At 33.3% G+C, this 22,051-nt stretch overlaps 1 protein-coding gene, 1 long non-coding RNA gene and 2 pseudogenes across 2 annotated transcripts; 2 read left to right on the top strand and 2 right to left on the bottom strand.

Annotated features, from left to right (window-relative positions):
• Positions 1-10,073: 10,073 nt before the first annotated feature.
• LOC148543773 (receptor-like protein EIX2) lies at positions 10,074-12,322 on the bottom strand (annotated as a pseudogene).
• Positions 12,323-13,230: 908 nt separating this feature from the next.
• Positions 13,231-15,841, bottom strand: LOC148543772 (receptor-like protein EIX2; annotated as a pseudogene).
• A 120-nt stretch (positions 15,842-15,961) lies between these two features.
• LOC148543771 (uncharacterized) lies at positions 15,962-18,105 on the top strand. Its single transcript, XM_088498711.1, has 5 exons — positions 15,962-15,990; positions 16,340-16,688; positions 16,875-16,969; positions 17,222-17,284; positions 17,670-18,105. The coding sequence occupies exons 1-5, from the start codon at positions 15,962-15,964 to the stop codon at positions 18,043-18,045; spliced, it is 912 nt and encodes a 303-aa protein (XP_088354837.1). The 3' UTR covers positions 18,046-18,105.
• A 672-nt stretch (positions 18,106-18,777) lies between these two features.
• On the top strand, positions 18,778-20,455 carry LOC107616665 (uncharacterized). The gene is made up of 4 exons (XR_001614591.3): positions 18,778-18,992; positions 19,398-19,515; positions 19,807-19,855; positions 20,054-20,455. It is a non-coding gene; the product is annotated as an uncharacterized LOC107616665 (long non-coding RNA).
• Positions 20,456-22,051: the final 1,596 nt, after the last annotated feature.

The raw sequence follows: 22,051 nt of genomic DNA, 5'->3' as shown, positions 1-22,051 counted from the left end.
TTAAAAGTGGCAGCAAGTCCTGTCTATGTATCCATGAAGGAAGTTTGGGTCTCACAGCATCCAAGATCAAAGTTTGGAGTTGAAAAAGGAGTAATCCATTGAGGATCAAAGTCGAACAACAATAATTGTGAGCCAAAAGCTAAATATTCTAGGTTTGAAAAGGAGTGAAAAAATTTTCAGAAATATTTCCAGTAAAAGAATTTGATACAAGTGATAAACAAGTCAAAGATGACAAAGTTTTAAAACTGTAGGAACAGGACCTGAAAACGAATTTCTAGGAAGATACAGATTTTTTAGTTTCTCAACTTGACCCATCCAATTTGGAATGGATCCATTGAGATCGTTGTCATCCAAAAATAAAGGAATCAAGGCTTTGAAAGTGTGAAAATGTTTGAGGAAGTTGCCTTGCAATGAATTTTTGAGAGAAAAATAGCTGATATACCAGAACTGAAATTGAAAATCCAGTTTGGTAACTTAGCTTGAACAAAATCATTGTTGGAAAGATCAAGGACGTTAAGTGCAGTAAAATAGGCGTATTGTAGGGATGGATAAATGTCTCGAAGTCCGCAATACTCCAAATATAACTGTGAAATAAAAGGAAGCAATCTAACTAACTGAAGCCAATTAGTTTCAACTTGAAGAATAATGCCAGTGAGGTCCTGATACTGCAGAAAGGAAAGATTAGAAATCCAATGAAGCATATGATCAGCTTTAAGATTGCCATTTTCTAATAAATCAAGGTGGTGGAGGTTGTTGGAAGAGTTTTTACCCTGACCATGATAATGGATGATGCTGAAATCATTATTGCCCAACTCCAAAAAACTTAGAAATTGAAGCTCAAACAAAGAAGAGATGTTGAGCTCACCTGTTAGGCAATGCAGTTTGTTAACATGATTACCATGAATACGATAAATTTGAGAAGTTTTAGATTGCATATTGAAAATCTTACATATGGGGATATATATAGCAAATTTGGAAGCGTAAAAGTGCTAAACTGTAGAGTTACTCCACATTTCTAAACGTGGATAGACTGACTTCACAAAGACTGACTCCACATTTCTAGAAATGAATAGACTGACTCCACAACAACTTGGAATTGGCCCTGATAATTTTTATTTGAAAGATCCAATATCTTGATAAAATCAAGCTTGCATATTGTAGTGGGGATATTACCACTAAATAGGTTGGATCGTAATTGGAGCGCAATTATATTTTGTCCTACCCAATATGATATAGCTCCTAAAAACTTATTTTCATCTAAATTAAGAATTCATAACTTTTCACAAATTTTTAATGAAACAGACACTACTCTAGATAATCTATTATTGAATAGACTAAATGAAACTAGGTTGGACAAAATACTATTTGAGTAGGGAATTTGGCCTCTAAAATTATTGCCTTCCAAGTTAATATATTCCAATGATTTCCAATGAATCCAACAATTTGGAATCTCTCCTGATAATAGATTATGAGAGAGATCCAAATATTTCAAATTATTTTTTTCTTTTGTCTTGCGACATAAGAAATGAGAAATGGATCCAGACAAAGAGTTATAGGATAAATCCAAAAGAGTGACATTTGGGGATATTCGAGGCACATTACCTCTGAAATTATTGCTACTTAGCACGAATACTTTAGAATGAAATAACACATTCGAAATACTGCCATTGATTGAACTATTTTGCAAAACAAGATACTCAACTTGATCAGAAATAAATTTCCAAAACTTTTCACTTTGTTCTAATGGGATTCTTGAGTTCAAAATGTTTAAAAGTGGCAGTAAGTCCTGTCTATGTATCCATGAAGGAAGTTTGGGTCTCACAGCGTCCAAGATCAAAGTTTGGAGTTGAAAAAGGAGGAATCCATTGAGGATCAAAGTCGAAAAACAATAATTGTGAGCCAAAAGCTAAATATTCTAGGTTTGAAAATGAGTGAAAAAATTTTCAGAAATATTTCCAGTAAAAGAATTTGATACAAGTGATAAACAAGTCAAAGATGACAAACTTTTAAAACCGTAGGAACAGGACCTGAAAACAAATTTCTAGGAAGATACAGATTTTTTAGTTTCTCAACTTGACCCATCCAATTTGGAATGGATCCGTTGAGATCGTTGTCATCCAAAAATAAGGAATCAAGGCTTTGAAAGTGTGGAAATGTTTGAGGAAGTTGCCTTGCAATAAATTTTTTGAGAGGAAAATAGCTGATATACCAGAACTGAAATTGAAAATCCAGTTTGGTAACTTAGCTTGAACAAAATCATTGTTGGAAAGATCAAGGACGTTAAGTGCAGTAAAATTGGCGTATTGTAGGGATGGATAAATGTCTTGAAGTCCGCAATACTCAAAATGTAACCCTGAAATAGAAGGAAGCAATCTAACTAACTGAAGCCAATTAGTTTCATCTTGAAGATTAATGCCAGTGAGGTCCTGATACTACAGAAATGAAAGATTAGAAATCCAATGAAGCATATGATCAGGTTTAAGATTGCCATTATCTGACAAATCAAGGTGGTGGATGTTGTTGGAAGAGTTTTTACCCTGACCATGATAATGGATGATGCTGAAATCATTGTTGCCCAACTCCAAAAAACTTAGAAATTGAAGCTCAAACAAAGAAGAGATGTTGAGCTCACCTGTTAGGCAATGCGGTTTGTTAACATCATTACCATGAATACGATAAATTTGAGAAATTTTAGATTGCATATTGGAAATCTTACATATGGGGATACATATAGCAAATTTGGAAGCGTAAAAGTGCTAAACTGCATAGTTACTCCACATTTCTAAACGCGGATAGACTAACTCCACAAAGACTAACTCCACATTTCTAGAAGAGAATAGACTGACTCCACAACAACTTGGAATTGGCCCTGATAATTTTTTATTTGAAAGATCCAATATCTTGAGAAAATCCAACTTGTATATTGTAGTGGGGATATTACCACAAAATAGGTTGGATCGTAATTGGAGCGCAATTATATTTTGTCCTACCCAATTTGATATAGCTCCTAAAAACTTATTTTCACCTAAATTAAGAATTCGAAACTTTTCACAAATTTTTAATGAAACAGACACTACTCCAGATAATCTATTATTGAATAGACTAAATGAAACTAGGTTTGACAAAATACTTATTGAGTAGGGAATTTGGCCTCTAAAATTATTGCCTTCCAAGTTAATATATTCAGATGATTTTCAATGAGTCCAACAATTTGGAATCTCTACTTATAATAGATTATGGGAGAGGTCCAAATATTTCAAATTAATTTTTTCTTTTGTTTTGCGATATAAGAAATGAGAAATAGATCCAAACAAAGAGTTGTAGGATAAATCCAAAAGAGTGACATTTGGGGATATTCGAGGCACATTACCTCTGAAATTATTGCTACTTAGCACGAATACTTTAGAATGAAATAACACATTCGAAATACTTCTAATGATTGAACTATTTTGCAAAACAAGATATTAAAATTGATCAGAAATAAATTTTCAGAACTTTTCACTTGGTTCTAGCAGGATTCTTGAGTTCAAAATGTTTAAAAGTCGCAGCGAGTCTTGTCTATATATCCATGAAGGAAGTTTGGTCCTCACAGTGTCCAAGATCAAAGTTTGGAGTTGAGAAGGAGAAATCCATTGAGGATCAAAGTCAAACAATAATAATTGTGATCCAAAAGCTAAATATTCTAGGTTTGAAAAGGAGTGAAAAAAATTTTCAGAAATATTTCCAGTAAAAGAATTTGATTCAAGTGATAAACAAATCAAAGATGACAAAGTTTTAAACCTGTAAGAAAAGGACATGAAAATAAATTTCTAGGAAGATACAAATTTTTTAGTTTCCCAAGTTGACCCATCCAATTTGGAATGGATCCATTGAGATCATTGTCATCCAAAAATAAGGAATCAAGGCTTTGAAAGTGTGGAAATATTTGAGGAAGTTGCCTTGCAATGAATTTTTTGAGAGGAAAATAGCTGATATACCAGAACTGAAATTGAAAATCCATTTTGGTAAGTTAGCTTGAACAAAATCATTGTTGGAAAGATTAAGGACGTTAAGTGCAGTAAAATTGGCATATTGTAGGGATGGATAAATGTCTCGAAGTTCGCAATACTCCAAATGTAACTGTGAAATAGAAGGAAGCAATCTAACTAACTGAAGCCAATTAGTTTCATCTTGAAGATTAATGCCAGTGAGGTCCTGATACTGCAGAAAAGAAAGATTAGAAATACAATGAAGCATATGATCAGCTTTAAGATTGCCATTATCTGACAAATCAAGGTGGTGGAGGTTGTTGGAAGAGTTTTTACCCTGACCATGATAATGGATGATGCTGAAATCATTATTGCCCAACTCCAAAAAACTTAGAAATTGAAGCTCAAACAAAGAAGAGATGTTGAGCTCACCTGTTAGGCAATGCAGTTTGTTAACATGATTACCATGAATACGATAAATTTGAGAAGTTTTAGATTGCATATTGAAAATCTTACATATGGGGATATATATAGCAAATTTGGAAGCGTAAAAGTGCTAAACTGTAGAGTTACTCCACATTTCTAAACGCGGATAGACTGACTTCACAAAGACTGACTCCACAACAACTTGGAATTGGCCCTGATAATTTTTTATTTGAAAGATCCAATATCTTGATAAAATCAAGCTTGCATATTGTAGTGGGGATATTACCACTAAATAGGTTGGATCGTAATTGGAGCGCAATTATATTTTGTCCTACCCAATATGATATAGCTCCTAAAAACTTATTTTCATCTAAATTAAGAATTCATAAATTTTCACAAATTTTTAATGAAACAGACACTACTCCAGATAATCTATTATTGAATAGACTAAATGAAACTAGGTTGGACAAAATACTTATTGAGTAGGAAATTTGGCCTCTAAAATTATTGCCTTCCAAGTTAATATATTCCAATGATTTCCAATGAATCCAACAATTTGGAATCTCTACTTATAATAGATTATAGGAGAGATTCAAATATTTCAAATTATTTTTTTCTTTTGTCTTGCGACATAAGAAATGAGAAATGGATCCAGACAAAGAGTTATAGGATAAATCCAAAAGAGTGACATTTGGGGATATTCGAGGCACATTACCTCTGAAATTATTGCTACTTAGCACGAATACTTTAGAATGAAATAACACATTCGAAAAACTGCCATTGATTGAAATATTTTGCAAAACAAGACACTCAACTTGATCATAAATAAATTTCTAGAACTTTTCACTTTGTTCTAATGGGATTCTTGAGTTCAAAATGTTTAAAAGTGGCAGCAAGTCATGTCTATGTATCCATGAAGGAAGTTTGGGTCTCACAGCGTCCAAGATCAAAGTTTGGAGTTAAAAAAGGAGGAATCCATTGAGGATCAAAGACGAACAACAATAATTATGAGCCAAAAGCTAAATATTCTAGGTTTGAAAATGAGTGAAAAAATTTTCAGAAATATTTCCAGTAAAAGAATTTGATACAAGTGATAAACAAGTCAAAGATGACAAAGTTTTAAAACTGTTGGAACAGGACCTGAAAACGAATTTCTAGGAAGATACAGATTTTTTAGTTTCTCAACTTGACCCATCCAATTTGGAATTGATCCATTGAGATCGTTGTCATCCAAAAATAAGGAATCAAGGCTTTGAAAGTGTGGAAATGTTTGAGGAAGTTGCCTTGCAATGAATTTTTTGAGAGGAAAATAGCTGATATACCAGAACTGAAATTGAAAATCCAGTTTGGTAACTTAGCTTGAACAAAATCATTGTTGGAAAGATCAAGGACGTTAAGTGCAGTAAAATTGGCGTATTGTAGGGATGGATAAATGTCTTGAAGTCCGCAATACTCCAAATGTAACTGTGAAATAGAAGGAAGCAATCTAACTAACTGAAGCCAATTAGTTTCATCTTGAAGATTAATGCCAGTGAGGTCCTGATACTGCAGAAAGAAAAGATTAGAAATCCAATGAAGCATATGATCAGCTTTAAGATTGCCATTATCTGACAAATCAAGGTGGTGGAGGTTGTTGGAAGAGTTTTTAACCTGACCATGATAATGGATGATGCTGAAATCATTATTGCCCAACTCCAAAAAACTTAAAAATTGAAGCTCAAACAAAGAAGAGATGTTGAGCTCACCTGTTAGGCAATGCAGTTTGTTAACATGATTACCATGAATACGATAAATTTGAGAAGTTTTAGATTGCATATTGAAAATCTTACATATGGGGATATATATAGCAAATTTGGAAGCGTAAAAGTGCTAAACTGTAGAGTTACTCCACATTTCTAAACGCAGATAGACTGACTTCACAAAGACTGACTCCACATTTCTAGAAACGAATAGACTGACTCCACAACAACTTGGAATTGGCCCTGATAATTTTTTATTTGAAAGATCCAATATCTTGATAAAATCAAGCTTGCATATTGTAGTGGGGATATTACCACTAAATAGGTTGGATCGTAATTGGAGCGCAATTATATTTTGTCCTACCCAATATGATATAGCTCCTAAAAACTTATTTTCATCTAAATTAAGAATTCATAACTTTTCACAAATTTTTAATGAAACAGACACTACTCCAGATAATCTATTATTGAATAGACTAAATGAAACTAGGTTAGATAAAATACTTATTGAGTAGGGAATTTGGCCTCTAAATTTATTGCCTTCCAAGTTAATATATTCCGATGATTTCCAATGAGTCCAACAATTTGGAATCTCTACTTATAATAGATTATGGGAGAGATCCAAATATTTCAAATTATTTTTTCTTTTGTCTTGTGACATAAGAAATGAGAAATAGATCCAGACAAAGAGTTGTAAGATAAATCCAAAAGAGTGACATTTGGGGATATTCGAGGCACATTACCTCTGAAATTATTGCTACTTAGCACGAATACTTTAAAATGAAATAACACATTCGAAAAACTACCATTGATTGAACTATTTTGCAAAACAAGATATTCAAATTGATCAGAAATAAATTTTCAGAACTTTTCACTTGGTTCTAGTAGGATTCTTGAGTTCAAAATGTTTAAAAGTGGCAGCGAGTCCTGTCCATATATTCATGAAGGAAGTTTGGGCCTCACAGCGTCCACGATCAAAGTTTGGAGTTGAGAAGGAGGAATTCATTGAGGATCAAAGTCAAACAATAATGATTGTGAGCCTAAAGCTAAATATTCTTGGTTTGAAAAGGAGTGAAAAAAATTTTCAAAAATATTTCCAGTAAAAGAATTTGATTCAAGTGATAAACAAGTCAAAGATGACAAAGTTCAAAACTTGTAGGAAAAGGATCTGAAAACGAATTTCTAGGAAGATACAGATTTTTTAGTTTCTCAAGTTGACCCATCCAATTTGGAATGGATCCATTGAGATCATTGTCATCCAAAAATATGGAATCAAGGCTTTGAAAGTGTGAAAATGTTTGAGAAAGTTGCCTTGCAATGAATTTTTTGAGAGGAAAATAGCTGATATACCAGAACTGAAATTGAAAATCCAGTTTGGTAACTTAGCTTGAACAAAATCATTGTTGGAAAGATCAAGGACGTTAAGTGCAGTAAAATTGGCGTATTGCAGGGATGGATAAATGTCTCGAAGTCTGCAATACTCTAAATATAACTTTGAAATAGAAGGAAGCAATTTAACTAACTGAAGCCAATTAGTTTCATCTTGAAGATTAATTCCAGTGAGGTCCTGATACTGCAGAAAGGAAAGATTAGAAATCCAATGAAGCATATGATCAGCTTTAAGATTGCCATTATCTGACAAATCAAGGTGGTGGAGGTTGTTGGAAGAGTTTCCACCCTGACTATGATAATGGATGATGCTGAAGTCATTGTTGCCCAACTCCAAAAAAACTTAGAAATTGAAGCTCAAACAAAGAAGAGATGTTGAGTTCACCTGTAAGGCAATGCAGTTTGTTAACATCATTACCATAAATAGGATAAATTTGAGGACAAGTAAGACTGAGCCCCGTGACTTTGCCAGTAGTGTTGTCACAATGGACTCCTCTCGATTGGCAACAATCTTTTTTTCTAATGGACCATAAAAAAGTACTCTGGAGGGATCAATAACTCCATGTTTGATCATGATTAATGTGTTTTTGTCCTTCTCATCACACACATGGCTATACATAATAATAATAATAAAAAAACAAAAGGATTTGAATATAGTATTAAAAATTCATGTTTTAGATTTAAAATTTTCAATCCAAAACAAACTTTCAGATAGATTTGAGAAATTTTAGTTTGCATATTGGAAATCTGACATATGGGGATATATAGAGCAAATTTGGAAGCGTAAAAGTGCTAAAACTGCATAGTTTCCTCACATTTCTAAATGCAGATAGACTGACTCCACAAAGACTGACTCCACATTTTTCAAAGCGAATAGACTGACTCCACAACAACTTGGAATTGGCCCTGATAATTTGTTATTTGAAAGATCCAATATCTTGAGAAAATCAAGCTTGCACATCGTAGTGGAGATATTACCACTAAATAGGTTGGATCGTAATTGGAACGCAATTATATTTTGTCCCACCCAACTTGATATATCTCCTGAAAACTTATTTTCACCTAAATTAAGAATTCGAAGCTTTTCACAAATTTTTAATGAAACAGGAACTTCTCTAGATATATAATCTATTATTGAATAAACTAAATGAAACTTGGTTAGACAAAATACTTATTGAGTAGGGAATTTGGCCTCTAAAATTATGGCCTTCCAAGTTAATATATTCCAATGATTTCCAATGAATCCAACAATTTGGAATCTCTCCTGATAATAGATTATGAGAGAGATCCAAATATTTCAAATTATTTTTTTCTTTTGTCTTGCGACCTAAGAAATGAGAAATAGATCCAGACAAAGAGTTATACGATAAATCCAAAAGAGTGACATTTGGGGATATTCGAGGCACATTACTTCTGAAATTATTGCTACTTAGCACGAATACTTTAGAATGAAATAACACATTCGAAATACTGCCATGGATGGAACTATTTTGCAAAACAAGATACTCAACTTGATCAGAAATAAATTTCCAGAACTTTTCACTTTGTTCTAATGGGATTCTTGAGTTTAAAATATTTAAAAGTGGCAACGAGTCCTGTCTATATATCCATGAAGGAAGTTTGGGTCTCACAGCGTCCAAGATCAAAGTTTGGAGTTGAAAAAGGAGGAATCCATTGAGGATCAAAGTCGAACAACAATAATTGTGAGCCAAAAGCTAAATATTCTAGGTTTGAAAAGGAGTGAAAAAAATTTTCAGAAATATTTCCAGTAAAAGAATTTGATTCAAGTGATAAACAAGTCAAAGATGACAAAGTTTTAAACCTGTAGAAAAAGGACCTGAAAACGAATTTCTAGGAAGATATAGATTTTTTAGTTTCTCAACTTGACCCATCCAATTTGGAATGGATCCATTGAGATCGTTGTCATTCAAAAATAAGGAATCAAGGCTTTGAAAGTGTGGAAATGTTTGAGGAAGTTGCCTTGCAATGAATTTTTTGAGAGGAAAATAGCTGATATACCAGAACTGAAATTGAAAATCCAGTTTGGTAACTTAGCTTGAACAAAATCATTGTTGGAAAGATCAAGGACGTTAAGTGCAGTAAAATTGGCGTATTGTAGGGATGGATAAATGTCTCGAAGTCCGCAATACTCCAAATGTAACTGTGAAATAGAAGGAAGCAATCTAACTAACTGAAGTCAATTAGTTTCATCTTGAAGATTAATGCCAGTGAGGTCCTGATACTGCAGAAAGGAAATATTAAAAATCCAATGAAACATATGATCAACTTTAAGATTGTCATTATCTGACAAATCAAGGTGGTGGAGGTTGTTGAAAGAAATTTTTCCCTGACCATGCTAATGGATGATGCTGAAATCATTGTTGCCCAACTCCAAAAGACTTAGAAATTGATGCTCAAACAAAGAAGCGATGTTGAGCTCACCTGTTAGGCAATGCAGTTTGTTAACATCATTACCATAAATAGGATAAATTTGAGAAATTTTAGTTTGCATATTGAAAATCTGACATATGGGGATATATATATATATATATCAAATTTGGAAGCTTAAAAGTGCTAAAACTGCATAGTTACTCCACATTTCTAAACGCGGATAGTCTGACTCCACAAAGACTGACTCCACATTTCTAGAAGCGAATAGACTGACTCCACAATAACTTGGAATTGGCGCAGATAATTTTTTATTTGAAAGATCCAATATCTTGAGAAAATCAAGCTTGCATATTGTAGTGGGGATATTACCACTAAATAGGTTGGATCGTAATTGGAGCGCAATTATATTTTGTCCTACCCAATTTGATATAGCTCCTAAAAACTTATTTTCGCCTAAATTAAGAATTCGAAACTTTTCACAAATTTTTAATGAAATAGACACTACTCCAGATAATCTATTATTGAATAGACTAAATGAAACTAGGTTGGACAAAATACTTTTTGAGTAGGGAATTTGGCCTCTAAAATTATTGCCTTCTAAGTTAATATATTCTGATGATTTCCAATGAATCCAACAATTTGGAATCTCTACTTATAATAGATTATGGGAGAGATCCAAATATTTCAAATTATTTTTTTCTTTTATTTTGCGATATAAGAAATGAGAAATAGATCCAGACAAAGAGTTGTAGGATAAATCCAAAAGAGTGACATTTGGGGATATTCGAGGCACATTACCTCTAAAATTATTGCTACTTATCATGAATACTTTAGAATGAAATAACACATTCAAAATACTGCCATTGATTGAACTATTTTGCAAAACAAGATATTCAAATTGATCAGAAATAAATTTTCATAATTTTTCACTTGGTTCTAGTAGGATTCTTGAGTTCAAAATGTTTAAAAGTGGCAGCGGGTCCTGTCTATATAACCATGAAGGAAGTTTGGGCCTCACAGCATCCAAGATCAAAGTTTGGAGTTGAAAAGGCGGAATCCATTGAGGATCAAAGTTGAACAATAATGATTGTGAGCCAAAACCTAAATATTCTAGGTAGAAAAGGGGTGAAAAATTTTACAGAAATATTTCCAGTAAAAGAACTTGATTCAAGTGATAAACAAGTCAAAGATGACAAATTTTTTAAACCGGTAGAAAAATGACCTGAAAATAAAGTTTTAGGAAGATACAGGTTTTTTAGTTTCTCAAGTTGACCCACCCGATTTAGAATGGATCCATTGAGATCATTGTCATCCAAAAACAAGGAATCAAGGCTTTGAAGGTGTGGAAATATTTGAGGAAGTTTGCCTTGCAATGAATTTTTGGAGAGGAAAATAGCTGATATACTAGAACTGAAATTGAAAATCCAGTTTGGTAACTTAGCTGGAACAAAATCATTGTTAGAAAGATCAAGGACGTCAAGTGCATTAAAATTGGCATATTGCAGGGATGGATAAATGTCCCAAAGTCCGCAATACTCCAAATATAACTCTGAAAGAGAAGGAAGCAATGTATCTAACTGAAGCCAATTAGTTTCCTCTTGAAGATTAATGCCAGTGAGGTCCAGATACTACGGAGAGGAAAGATTAGAAATCCAATGAAGCATATGATCAGCTTTAAGATTGCCATTATATGACAAATCAAGGTGGTGGAGGTTGTTGGAAGAGTTTCCACCCTGACCATGATAATGGATGATGCTGAAGTCATTGCTGCCCAACTCCAAAAAACATAGAAATTGAAGCTCAATCAAAGAAGAGATGTTGAGCTCACCTGTTAGGCAATGCAGTTTGTTAACATCATTACCATAAATAGGATAAATTTGAGGACAAGTAAGACTGAGTCCGGTGACTTTGCCAGTAGTGTTGTCACAATGGACTCCTCTCCATTGGCAACAATCTTTTTTTCCAATGGACCATAAAAAAGTACTCCGGAGAGATCAATAACTCCATGTTTGAACATGATTATTGTGTTTTTGTCCTTCTCATCACAAGGAAGGACTTTTGGATTACACATGGCTCTACATAATAAGAATAAAAAAATAAAAGAATTTGAATGTAGTATTGAAAATTCTTAGATTTAAAATTCAATTCAAAAACTTTCAGATAGTTTTGAGAAATTTTAGTTTCCATATTCAAAATCTGACAAATGGGATATATAGAGCAAATTTGGAAGCGTAAAAGTGCTAAAACTGCATAGTTACTCCACATTTCTAAACGTGGATAGACTGACTCCACAAAGACTGACTCCTCATTTCTAGAAGCGAATAGACTGACTCCACAACAACTTGGAATTGGCCCTGATAATTTGTTATTTGAAAGATCCAATATCTTGAGAAAATCAAGCTTACACATTGTAGTAGGGATATTACCACTAAATAGGTTGGATCGTAATTGGAGCGCAATTATATTTTGTCCCACCCAACTTGATATAGCTCCTGAAAACTTATTTTCACCTAAATTAAGAATTGGAAGCTTTTCACAAATTTTTAATGAAACAGGCACTTCTCTAGATATATAATCTATTATTGAATAGACTAAATGAAACTAGGTTAGACAAAATACTTATTGAGTAAGGAATTTGGCCTCTAAAATTATGGCCTTCCAAGTTAATATATTCCAATTATTTCCAATGAATCCAACAATTTGGAATTTCTCCTGATAATAGATTATGAGAGAGATCCAAATATTTCAAATTATTTTTTCTTTAGTCTTGCAACATAAGAAATGAGAAATGGATCCAGACAAAGAGTTATTCGATAAATCCAAAAGAGTGACATTTGGGGATATTCGAGGCACATTACCTCTGAAATTATTGCTACTTAGCATGAATACTTTAGAATGAAATAACACATTCGAAATACTGCCATTGATTGAACTATTTTGCAAAAGAAGATACTCAACTTGATCAGAAATAAATTTCCAGAACTTTTCACTTGGTTCTAATGGGATTCTTGAGTTCAAAATGTTTAAAAGTGTCATCGAGTACTGTCTATATATCCATGAAGGAAGTTTGGGTCTCACAGCGTCCAAGATCAAAGTTTGGAGTTGAAAAAGAAGGAATCCATTGAGGATCAAAGTCGAACAACAATAATTGTGAGCCAAAAGCTAAATATTCTAGGTTTGAAAAGGAGTGAAAAAAATTTTCAGAAATATTTTCAGTAAAAGAATTTGATTCAAGTGATAAACAAGTCAAAGATGACAAAGTTTTAAACATGTAGGAAAATGACCTGAAAACGAATTTCTAGGAAGATACAGGTTTTTTAGTTTCTCAAGTTGACCCATCCAATTTGGAATGGATCCATTGAGAACATTGTTATCCAAAAATAAGGAATCAAGGCTTTGAAAGTGTGGAAATATTTGAGGAAGTTTTCTTGCAATGAATTTTTTGAGAGGAAAATAGCTGATATACCAGAACTGAAATTGAAAATCCAGTTTGGTAACTTAGCTCGAACAAAATCATTGCTGGAAAGATCAAGGACGTTAAGTGTAGTAAAATTGGCGTATTGCAGGGATGGATAAATGTCCCGAAGTCCACAATATTCCAAATATAACTCTGAAATAGAAGGAAGCAATCTAACAAACTGAAGCCAATTAGTTTCATCTTGAAGATTAATGACAGTGAGGTCCTGATACTGCAAAAAGGAAAGATTAGAAATCCAATGAAGCATATGATCACCTTTAAGATTGCCATTATCTGACAAATCAAGGTGGTGGAGGTTGTTAGAAGAGTTTTCACCCTGACCATGATAATGAATGATGCTGAAGTCATTGTTGTTCAACTCCAAAAAACTTAGAAATTGAAGCTCAAACAAAGAAGAGATGTTGAGCTCACCTGTTAGGCAATGCAGTTTGTTAACATCATTACCATAAATAGGATAAATTTGAGAAATTTTAATTTGCATATTGGACATCTGAAATATGGTGATATATATAGCAAATTTGGATGCGTAAAACTGCTAAAACTGCAGAGTTACCCCACATTTCTAAGCGCGGATAGACTGACTCCACAAAGACGGACTCCACATTTCTAGAAGCGAATAGACTGACTCCACAACAACTTGGAGTTGGCCCTGATAATTTTTTATTTGAAAGATCCAATATCTTGAGAAAATCAAGCTTGCATATTGTAATGGGGATATTACCACTAAATAGGTTGGATCGTAATTGGAGCGCAATTATATTTTGTCCTACCCAATTTAATATAGCTCCTAAAAACTTATTTTCACATAAATTAAGAATTCGAATCTTTTCACAAATTTTTAATGAAACAGACACTACTCCAAATACTCTATTATTGAATAGACTACATGAAATTAGGTTGGACAAAATACTTATTGAGTAGGGAATTTGGCCTCTAAAATTATTGCCTTCTAAGTTAATATATTCCGTTGATTTCCAATGAATCCAACAATTTGGAATCTCTACTTATAATAGATTATGAGAGAGATCCAAATATTTCAAATTATTTTTTTCTTTTGTCTTGCAACATAAGAAATGAGAAATAGATCCAGACAAAGAGTTGTAGGATAAATCCAAAAGATTGACATTTGGGGATATTCGAGACACATTACCTCTGAAATTATTGCTACTTATTATGAATACTTTAGAATGAAATAACACATTCGAAATACTGTCATTGGTTGAACTATTTTGCAAAACAAGATATTCAAATTGATTAGAAATAAATTTCCAAAACTTTTCACTTGGTTCTAGTAGGATTCTTGAGTTCAAAATGTTTAAAAGTGGCAGCGAGTCCTATCTATATATAAATGAAGGAAGTTTCAGCCTCACAGCATCTAAGATCAAAGTTTGGAGTTGAAAAGGAGGAATCCATTGAGGATCAAAGTTGAACAATAATGTTTGTGAGCCAAAACCTAAATATTCTAGGTAGAAAAAGGGGTGAAAATTTTTCAAAAATATTTCCAGTAAAAGAACTTGATTCAAGTGATAAACAAGTAAAAGATGACAAATTTTTTAAACCTGTAGGAAAAGAACCTGAAAATGAATTTCTAGGAAGATACAGGTTTTTTAGTTTCTCAAGTTGACCCACCCATTTTAGAATGGATCCATTAAGATTGTTGTCATCCAAAAACAAGGAATCAAGTCTTTGAAAGTGTGGAAATGTTTGAGGAAGTTGGCCTTGCAATGAATTTTTTGAGAGGAAAATAGCTGATATACCATAACTGAAATTGAAAATCCAGTTTGGTAACTTAGCTGGAACAAAATCATTGTTGGAAAGATCAAGGACGTCAAGTGCAGTAAAATTGGCATATTGCAGGGATGGATAAATTTTTCGAAGTCCGCAATACTCCAAATATAACTCTGAAAGAGAAGGAAGCAATGTAACTAACTGAAGCCAATTAGTTTCCTCTTGAAGATTAATGCCAGTGAGGTCCAGATACTACAGAGAGGAAAGATTAGAAATCCAATGAAGCATATGATCAGCTTTAAGATTGCCATTATCTGACAAATCAAGGCGGTGGAGGTTGTTGGAAGAGTTTCTACCCTGACTATGATAATAGATGATGCTAAAGTCATTGTTGCCCAACTCCAAAAAACTTAGAAATTGAAGCTCAAACAAAGAAGAGATGTTGAGCTCACCTGTTAGGCAATGCAGTTTGTTAACATCATTACCATAAACAGGATAAATTTGATAGAGGACAAGTAAGACTGAGCCCCGTGACTTTGCCAGTAGGGTTGTCACAATAGACTCCTCTCTATTGGCAATAATATTTTTTTTTCAATGGACCATAGAAAAAGTACTCCGGAGGAATCAATAACTCCATATTTGAACATTGTTAATGTGTTTTTGTCCTTCTCATCACAAGGAAGGACTTTTGGATTACACATGGCTATACATAATAATAATAAAAAAACAAAAGAATTTGAATATAATATTAAAATTCATGTTTTAGATTTAAAATTTTCAATCCAAAACAAACTTTTAGATAGATTTGAGAAATTTTAGTTTGCATATTGAAAATCTGATATATGGGGATATATATAGAAAATTTGGAAGCGTAAAAGGGTTAAAACTGCATAGTTACTCCACATTTCTAAACGTGGATAGACTCACTCCACAAAGACGGACTCTATGACTCCACATAGGGGTGTTCAAAACCGATCCGGACCGAACAAAACCGATTAACCGAACCGAAAAAATTGAAAACCGAATAAACCAAAAATCAAAAAAACCGATAAAATCATATTTTGCTGTTTTTTATGCGGTTCGGTTCGATTTTCGGTTTTGATACTGAAAACCTTAATCGAACCGAACCGAACCGGTCAACTTAAAAACCATTAGACATTTAGACCATTATCCCACCCCACCCCCATCAGATAACCTAACGTCCCTAACCCCTAACCTAGCGCAGCCACTCTCTCGAAGAAGCCACATTACCCCAACCCTTCCCAGCCCCTCTCAGCCCCGCCTCCCAGCCCTGCCTCCCAGCGCCTTACAGCCTCTTCCAGTCCAGCCGAACCAGCCCCTCCCAGTCCCGCCGAACCAGCGCCTCGCAGCCCCTCCCAGCAGCGCCTCCTAACCCCTCCCAGCAGCGCGAACCGGCGAACCCATCAACGACATTCAGCTCCTCCCAATAGCGCGACCCGTCGAACGCAGCCCCTCTCAGCAGCACCGAACCAGCCACCCAGCAGTGCCGGACCAGCCCCTTTCAGCCCCTCCCAGCGCCGAACACCAGAAATAGAGCCTCCAGGTAAGGTATTAATTTGAATAATTTCTATTCTATGTATTATGTATTTGTTGCTGATTGTTGTTGATTGTTCATTTATTTGTTGTTAATTGTTGTATTTGTTTATGCTTTTTATTGTATTTGGGGATTTTAGCTTTTGAATGTGTATTATTTCTGATTGTTAGGGTTCTAGGTTCTGATTGTGGTGTTTTTAGGAGGCGTTCTTGAGGCACACTAGTCCAATCAGCAGATGTTGCTTCTCTGCTTCCGGGAACAATATTGCTAGTGCTTCTCTAGATGGAATTGTTAGGTAAGCTTGAAGACAAACATATCAAGATTATTACTCGAGAAAATGGAGCAGTCTTGATAATTTCAGTTTTAATTGTACCCATTTGCCATAGAGTATTTTAATAAATAATATGGACATGATTCATCAACTCCGGTATCTAGAAATGCAACCACATATTGTGGCACAGAAATTGTCTCTTGACTGGGAATGTAAATCTGACCGCTTGGTATGTGAATTGCTTTTATGCTCTCTCTAATACATGTGGTTTTGCAGTGTATTGTACATAAAGTGCAGCCCTGTGGAACCTATTTTTGTATCTGCAGCAGCATCTGGAGGGTATTTATCAAATTTTATATCATTTTTTGGTTGACATATTGATTTTTTTGTTTGGTCATTTGATATTCTATTGTAACAGTATTTTACTCCGATTTAGTTTCAATATGTACATTTGCTAGGTTGTTCATACTGAAATTGCTGTTCATACTGAATTACTAAAACTGCTTCTGGGTTGTTCATACTGAATTACTGAAATTGCTGTTCTGTTTGCTGTTCATACTGAAATTGTTGTTTTGTTTGTTGTTATCTGATAATATCCAAAAACTTGATCTGCAACTGCTTCTGGTTTATTATTATTATTAGTTATTTTGAAAAAATAAAAAATTAATTTTGAACTGATTTAGTATGATTTATTACTTTTGTTTCCAATTCTATATATACGAAGAATTGGTTTGTTAGCAGCAGGACAAAGTAGCACAATTACAGGAACATATGCAGGACAATTCATAACTGAAGGGTTTTTGAAGCTAAATATAAAGAAATGGTTGAGGTCATTGATTACTAGAAGTGGTGCTATTGTTCCAACAATGATAGCTGCTATAGTTTTTAATACATCAAAGAGTTCATTGGATACTATGAATGAATGGCTCAATGTGGTTCAGTCAATTCAAATTCCTTTTGCACTCATTCCACTTCTTACATTGGTGTCTAAAGAAGAGGTCATGGGTACTTTTAGAATAGGCCCTATTATAGAGGAAAGCTTTGTTTGCATTATAACTTTTGTAGAATTGATTTTGATGTATACTGATTATGTTTGGTAATTCGTCTAAAAGTGATTTCTTCCTTCCAAAAAAATAAATGATTCTAAATATATCATGTTACGACTTTGTGAAGTAGTATAGTAGTATTTTTTTTAATTGATTGAAAAAACCGAATAAACCAAACCAAATCAAACCAATTTTAATTGGTTTGGTTTGGTTCGGATGGTTTTGATAAAAAAATCGAACCAAACTGAACCGCAGTTTAATTAGACGATCGGATCGGATGACTTTTTACTCAAAAACCGAACCAAATCGCACCGCGAACACCCCTAACTCCACGTTTGAAAAAACGAATAGGCTGACTCTACATTTATAGTAAAGATGTGTCTTTAGTAAACTCAAATCTTTTGAACTAGGATAATAAACATCTTCCCAAAAGCTTAAACTGATTTTGGAATTCACCACAAATCGAACTCTTGGCCTTTTGAATCTAGCGCTCTAATACCATGTCATGATATCACTCATCCCAAAAGTTTTAGCTAATAGAAAAATGTAACACTAATAGTTATATCTCTAATACTCCTGAAATCTCCATTGTACAAATATTCCATTAGTTCCTCATACTTTTCCTTTTTAATATGCACAACAAATAATTTACAAGTATACCCCATATCAGGATTTAATAATAATTATTATTTTTTTATATTTACCACAAATATTTTTAAAGTTTATCTAATAAAATCCTAATTCCTCAATGCACTTTTCAATCCATCTAAAAAGCTACCACCACCTACTCCACTTTTTTCTGGTCTCTGCCGTCACCGTCGCCGTTCAATCTGGCACTCGCTGCCAGTCTCGCCCATCTCCCGGCGTCGCTATTAGGCTCTTTCTCCCCGTCGTTCATTCTCAGTATCTCTCTTCTCTCTTTGAGTCGTCGCCAATGCCGTGGTACTCCGTCTCCCCCTTCATCCTCCACTTCCAGAGTTACAATGGAGCCTCAGCCTCGGGTATGAATTTGCTTCATTGATTTCACTTTTTTCGTTCCTCTTATGTTCTTATTGTATGAATCTGCTTCATTGAACTCGTTCAATTATTTTTTTGTTCTACTTATTTTTTTGTTTAGGTTTTCCATCTAAATTTGTTTCTGATTTCATTCAGTTATTTTTTTTCTTGTTCTGTTTATTTGGTTGTTTGAATTTTTTTGAGTTCTGTTTATAAGGGTTAAAAAATTTTAGAATTTGTTCTTATGATTCTGATTTCAATTTATGTGTTTATGATTCTGTTCAAGATGCTCTAGTTCTATTTTTGTTCTATTTTCTATTTGTTACCTCTGTTTGATTTGTTTTAGTCTGTTTGCAAATTTAGGAATTAGGGTTGTGATTCTGTTTAAATTTTCCGTTTCCATTATATAGGATGATCATGAGGGTGTTAGGAACGTGGATGATGACAACTTTATAGATGACACTGGGGTGGAAGCTGGTGGTTACTATTGGCAGTGATGAACCTCGTTCTCCTGGTTATGCTCCCCAGGTTGGTGATTAATTCTCCCAAATTTTTCTTTTTACTGCTAGATTCTCCTGTAAGCAGAATAGCAGATCCACTGTGTTTGATATCCTTCTGATTAGGATCATTTCTTGGTACCAGTAGCATGTTGTAAACCAAAATATGTGATGGATGTAACTTAAGCTTTCTTTTCATTTCAAGCTATTCGGTCTCTATTTATGATCTAGTTAGAACAATTTCTTCAAGAAATCAATTATGGGATTTGTTGGAGTGTTTTACTATAAAGCTTTTGACACCTGACTTATGTTGATTTTCTAGGCAGAGGAAGGTGAAGAGGATGATGAAATTAAAGATCTTTTCAAGACAGGTAAGAAAAAGAAGAAGAAAGCAATCAGTACAATCATATTTTATCAATACCCCATCCTTCATTTCTTTCTAATTTTTATTAATTTGGTTCTGATTCTCCTTTTTATGGTGTTGGTTATCCGTAAAATTGGCAACTTTTATCTTTTTGCATTTTGCTCACGAAGTGTTTGTGACTTTGTTTCTTTGTGAGTGTGTTCAGGTTGTGAAAGAGGCATTGGGTTCAAGTAGGGGGCATGTAAGGGACTATATGCTTTACATTGGGGCTCTGGACAGCATACTTAGTTGAATATCATTATAATTATATTCTAATTTTTTTCTTTCCCAGTTAACTTCATTTTCTTAATCTCAGATAAGAAAAAAGTGTGTTGTTTTCGTTAAATATACAAGTGATACTTTGACTTTCCTTGAGATGAAATTTACCTAAGCTTGGCACACCTGAGTTGATCTAAAGCTAGCTTCACCTTATTTATTTGTTTATTTATTTATCCATTTATGTTGTTAATGTGTTGCAAAGTAACTAATGCTTTGTCTTTGGGCCAACGGTAGCGACTAAATTGTTATGATTTTGTTTAGTTATGGAGTTACATTTAAATTATTGATATATCATTGAGTCTAACGATTAGTTCTGCCTTACTTTTTTTACTATATTTGAGTTTCAGCTATGGATATCTAAATAATGGTCAGCTGCTTAACATTTTAGTTTTCTTATGTTTGTTTATTATTTCAGACAACCAACTTGAATGACATTATACTGTGCATGTTGATTTGTTTTGTTACTCTGTCGCTTGCAACATGGCTGAGAAATGTTTGTGATTAAGATTCAAAGCACCATCTTCTAAACTCAAATGAAAATCATAGTGTAAGATTCAAGTGTGCTAAGATGAATGGAGATTTCGATATATAAGTTGTCATGACTGATGTACGTTCAATATATACTGTATTTTCTTATTTTGACCTGTTTCCAAATTCTAAGCCTTTATTGCTGTTTTTTGGATAGTATGTGATAATCTAAGAATTAGTATGATCAAACTAACTTTTATAGTTCTTCGTATAGTAACTTAAGATATAACTATAAATAATTAGTCTTTTTGTTTGTTAAAGTATATAATTTAATATACTAAGAAGCACTCATAAAAAATATTTATTATTACACTATCGTACTATTTTTCTTTTTTTGTAATCCAGAAAAACAATTACATACATGACAATTCTTGTAAATAATGATGAGTTATTTGTCTGCATAAAATGCTTTTTTTGTGTGTTTAATGTTAAAAACATGGGACTAAATTGAAGAAAGAATTTATGTATTATTGAGTATATTTAAGTTGTTTGAAATGATACAATATAGAAAGGTATTTATAGGTGTTAAGAGAATTATAATAATAAAAATGTAATATTCTATGATAAATATTTTAATATACTAAATAATTTTAATTGATCCTAATTATATATATTCTAACATTTAATAAATTAAAAGAAACGAAAAACAAAACAGAGCAATGAAGAAAATTAGAAAGACAGAGCCTGCAAGAGCAAATTAAACTCCTTCCAAGACTAGAATTAGGGTTGTAACTGAGCCGAATTGAGTCGAGTTAGACCAAACTCAAATTCGACTCACAAAAATTGAGCTTGGCTCACAGCTCAGCTTATTAATAATTGAGTCTATTTTTAAACTCAAGCTCGGCTCACGAAAAGCTCATGAGCTTGATCAAATAATAGGAACATAATCTATAATTCTATATCAATGAATTATAACTTATATATTTTAAAATTATTTAAAAAGGTCAATTTTATATATTGTTTATCTATCAATAAATTATAAATTTTAAATAATTAAGATCATTAATATACATAATTATATATTATTATTTCATATATATAACATTAAAAGGATAGATTAAATACACACACATATATAATCAAACCCGTTCACGAGCTAATGAGCTAAGCTTATTCAAATTCAAGCTCGACTCATTTAATTTATGAGCTTAATTCCAAGTTTAAGCTTGGCTTACTAGCTCACGAGTTTAACTTATCGAGCTATTAACGAGTCGAGCTCGAGCTAACTTGACTCACTTCTAGTCCTAGCTGGGACGAAGAATGTCAAATTATAATTAGACTATCCATATAGGGTATGTCTAAAATAAGCACAACAATTATGTGCTTATTAGATGTGTCACATTTATATAGACCATTA

This window comes from Arachis ipaensis, chromosome B9 (genome assembly GCF_059453495.1).
Source record: "Arachis ipaensis isolate K30076 ecotype BB chromosome B9, ASM5945349v1, whole genome shotgun sequence".
NCBI lineage: Eukaryota > Viridiplantae > Streptophyta > Magnoliopsida > Fabales > Fabaceae > Arachis > Arachis ipaensis.
Note: the sequence above shows the minus strand (reverse complement) of the source record. Positions and strands in the feature narration are given on the sequence as shown.

Bases quoted from the DNA above. Each gene is read 5' to 3' on its own strand.
- LOC148543771 (XM_088498711.1), top strand. From the start codon at position 15,962: ATGGGGATATATATAGAAAATTTGGAAGC. The intron at 16,689-16,874 runs GTATTAATTTGA...TGGTGTTTTTAG, and splicing joins AAATAGAGCCTCCAGGTAAG to GAGGCGTTCTTGAGGCACAC. The intron at 16,970-17,221 runs GTAAGCTTGAAG...GTGGTTTTGCAG, and splicing joins TCTCTAGATGGAATTGTTAG to TGTATTGTACATAAAGTGCA.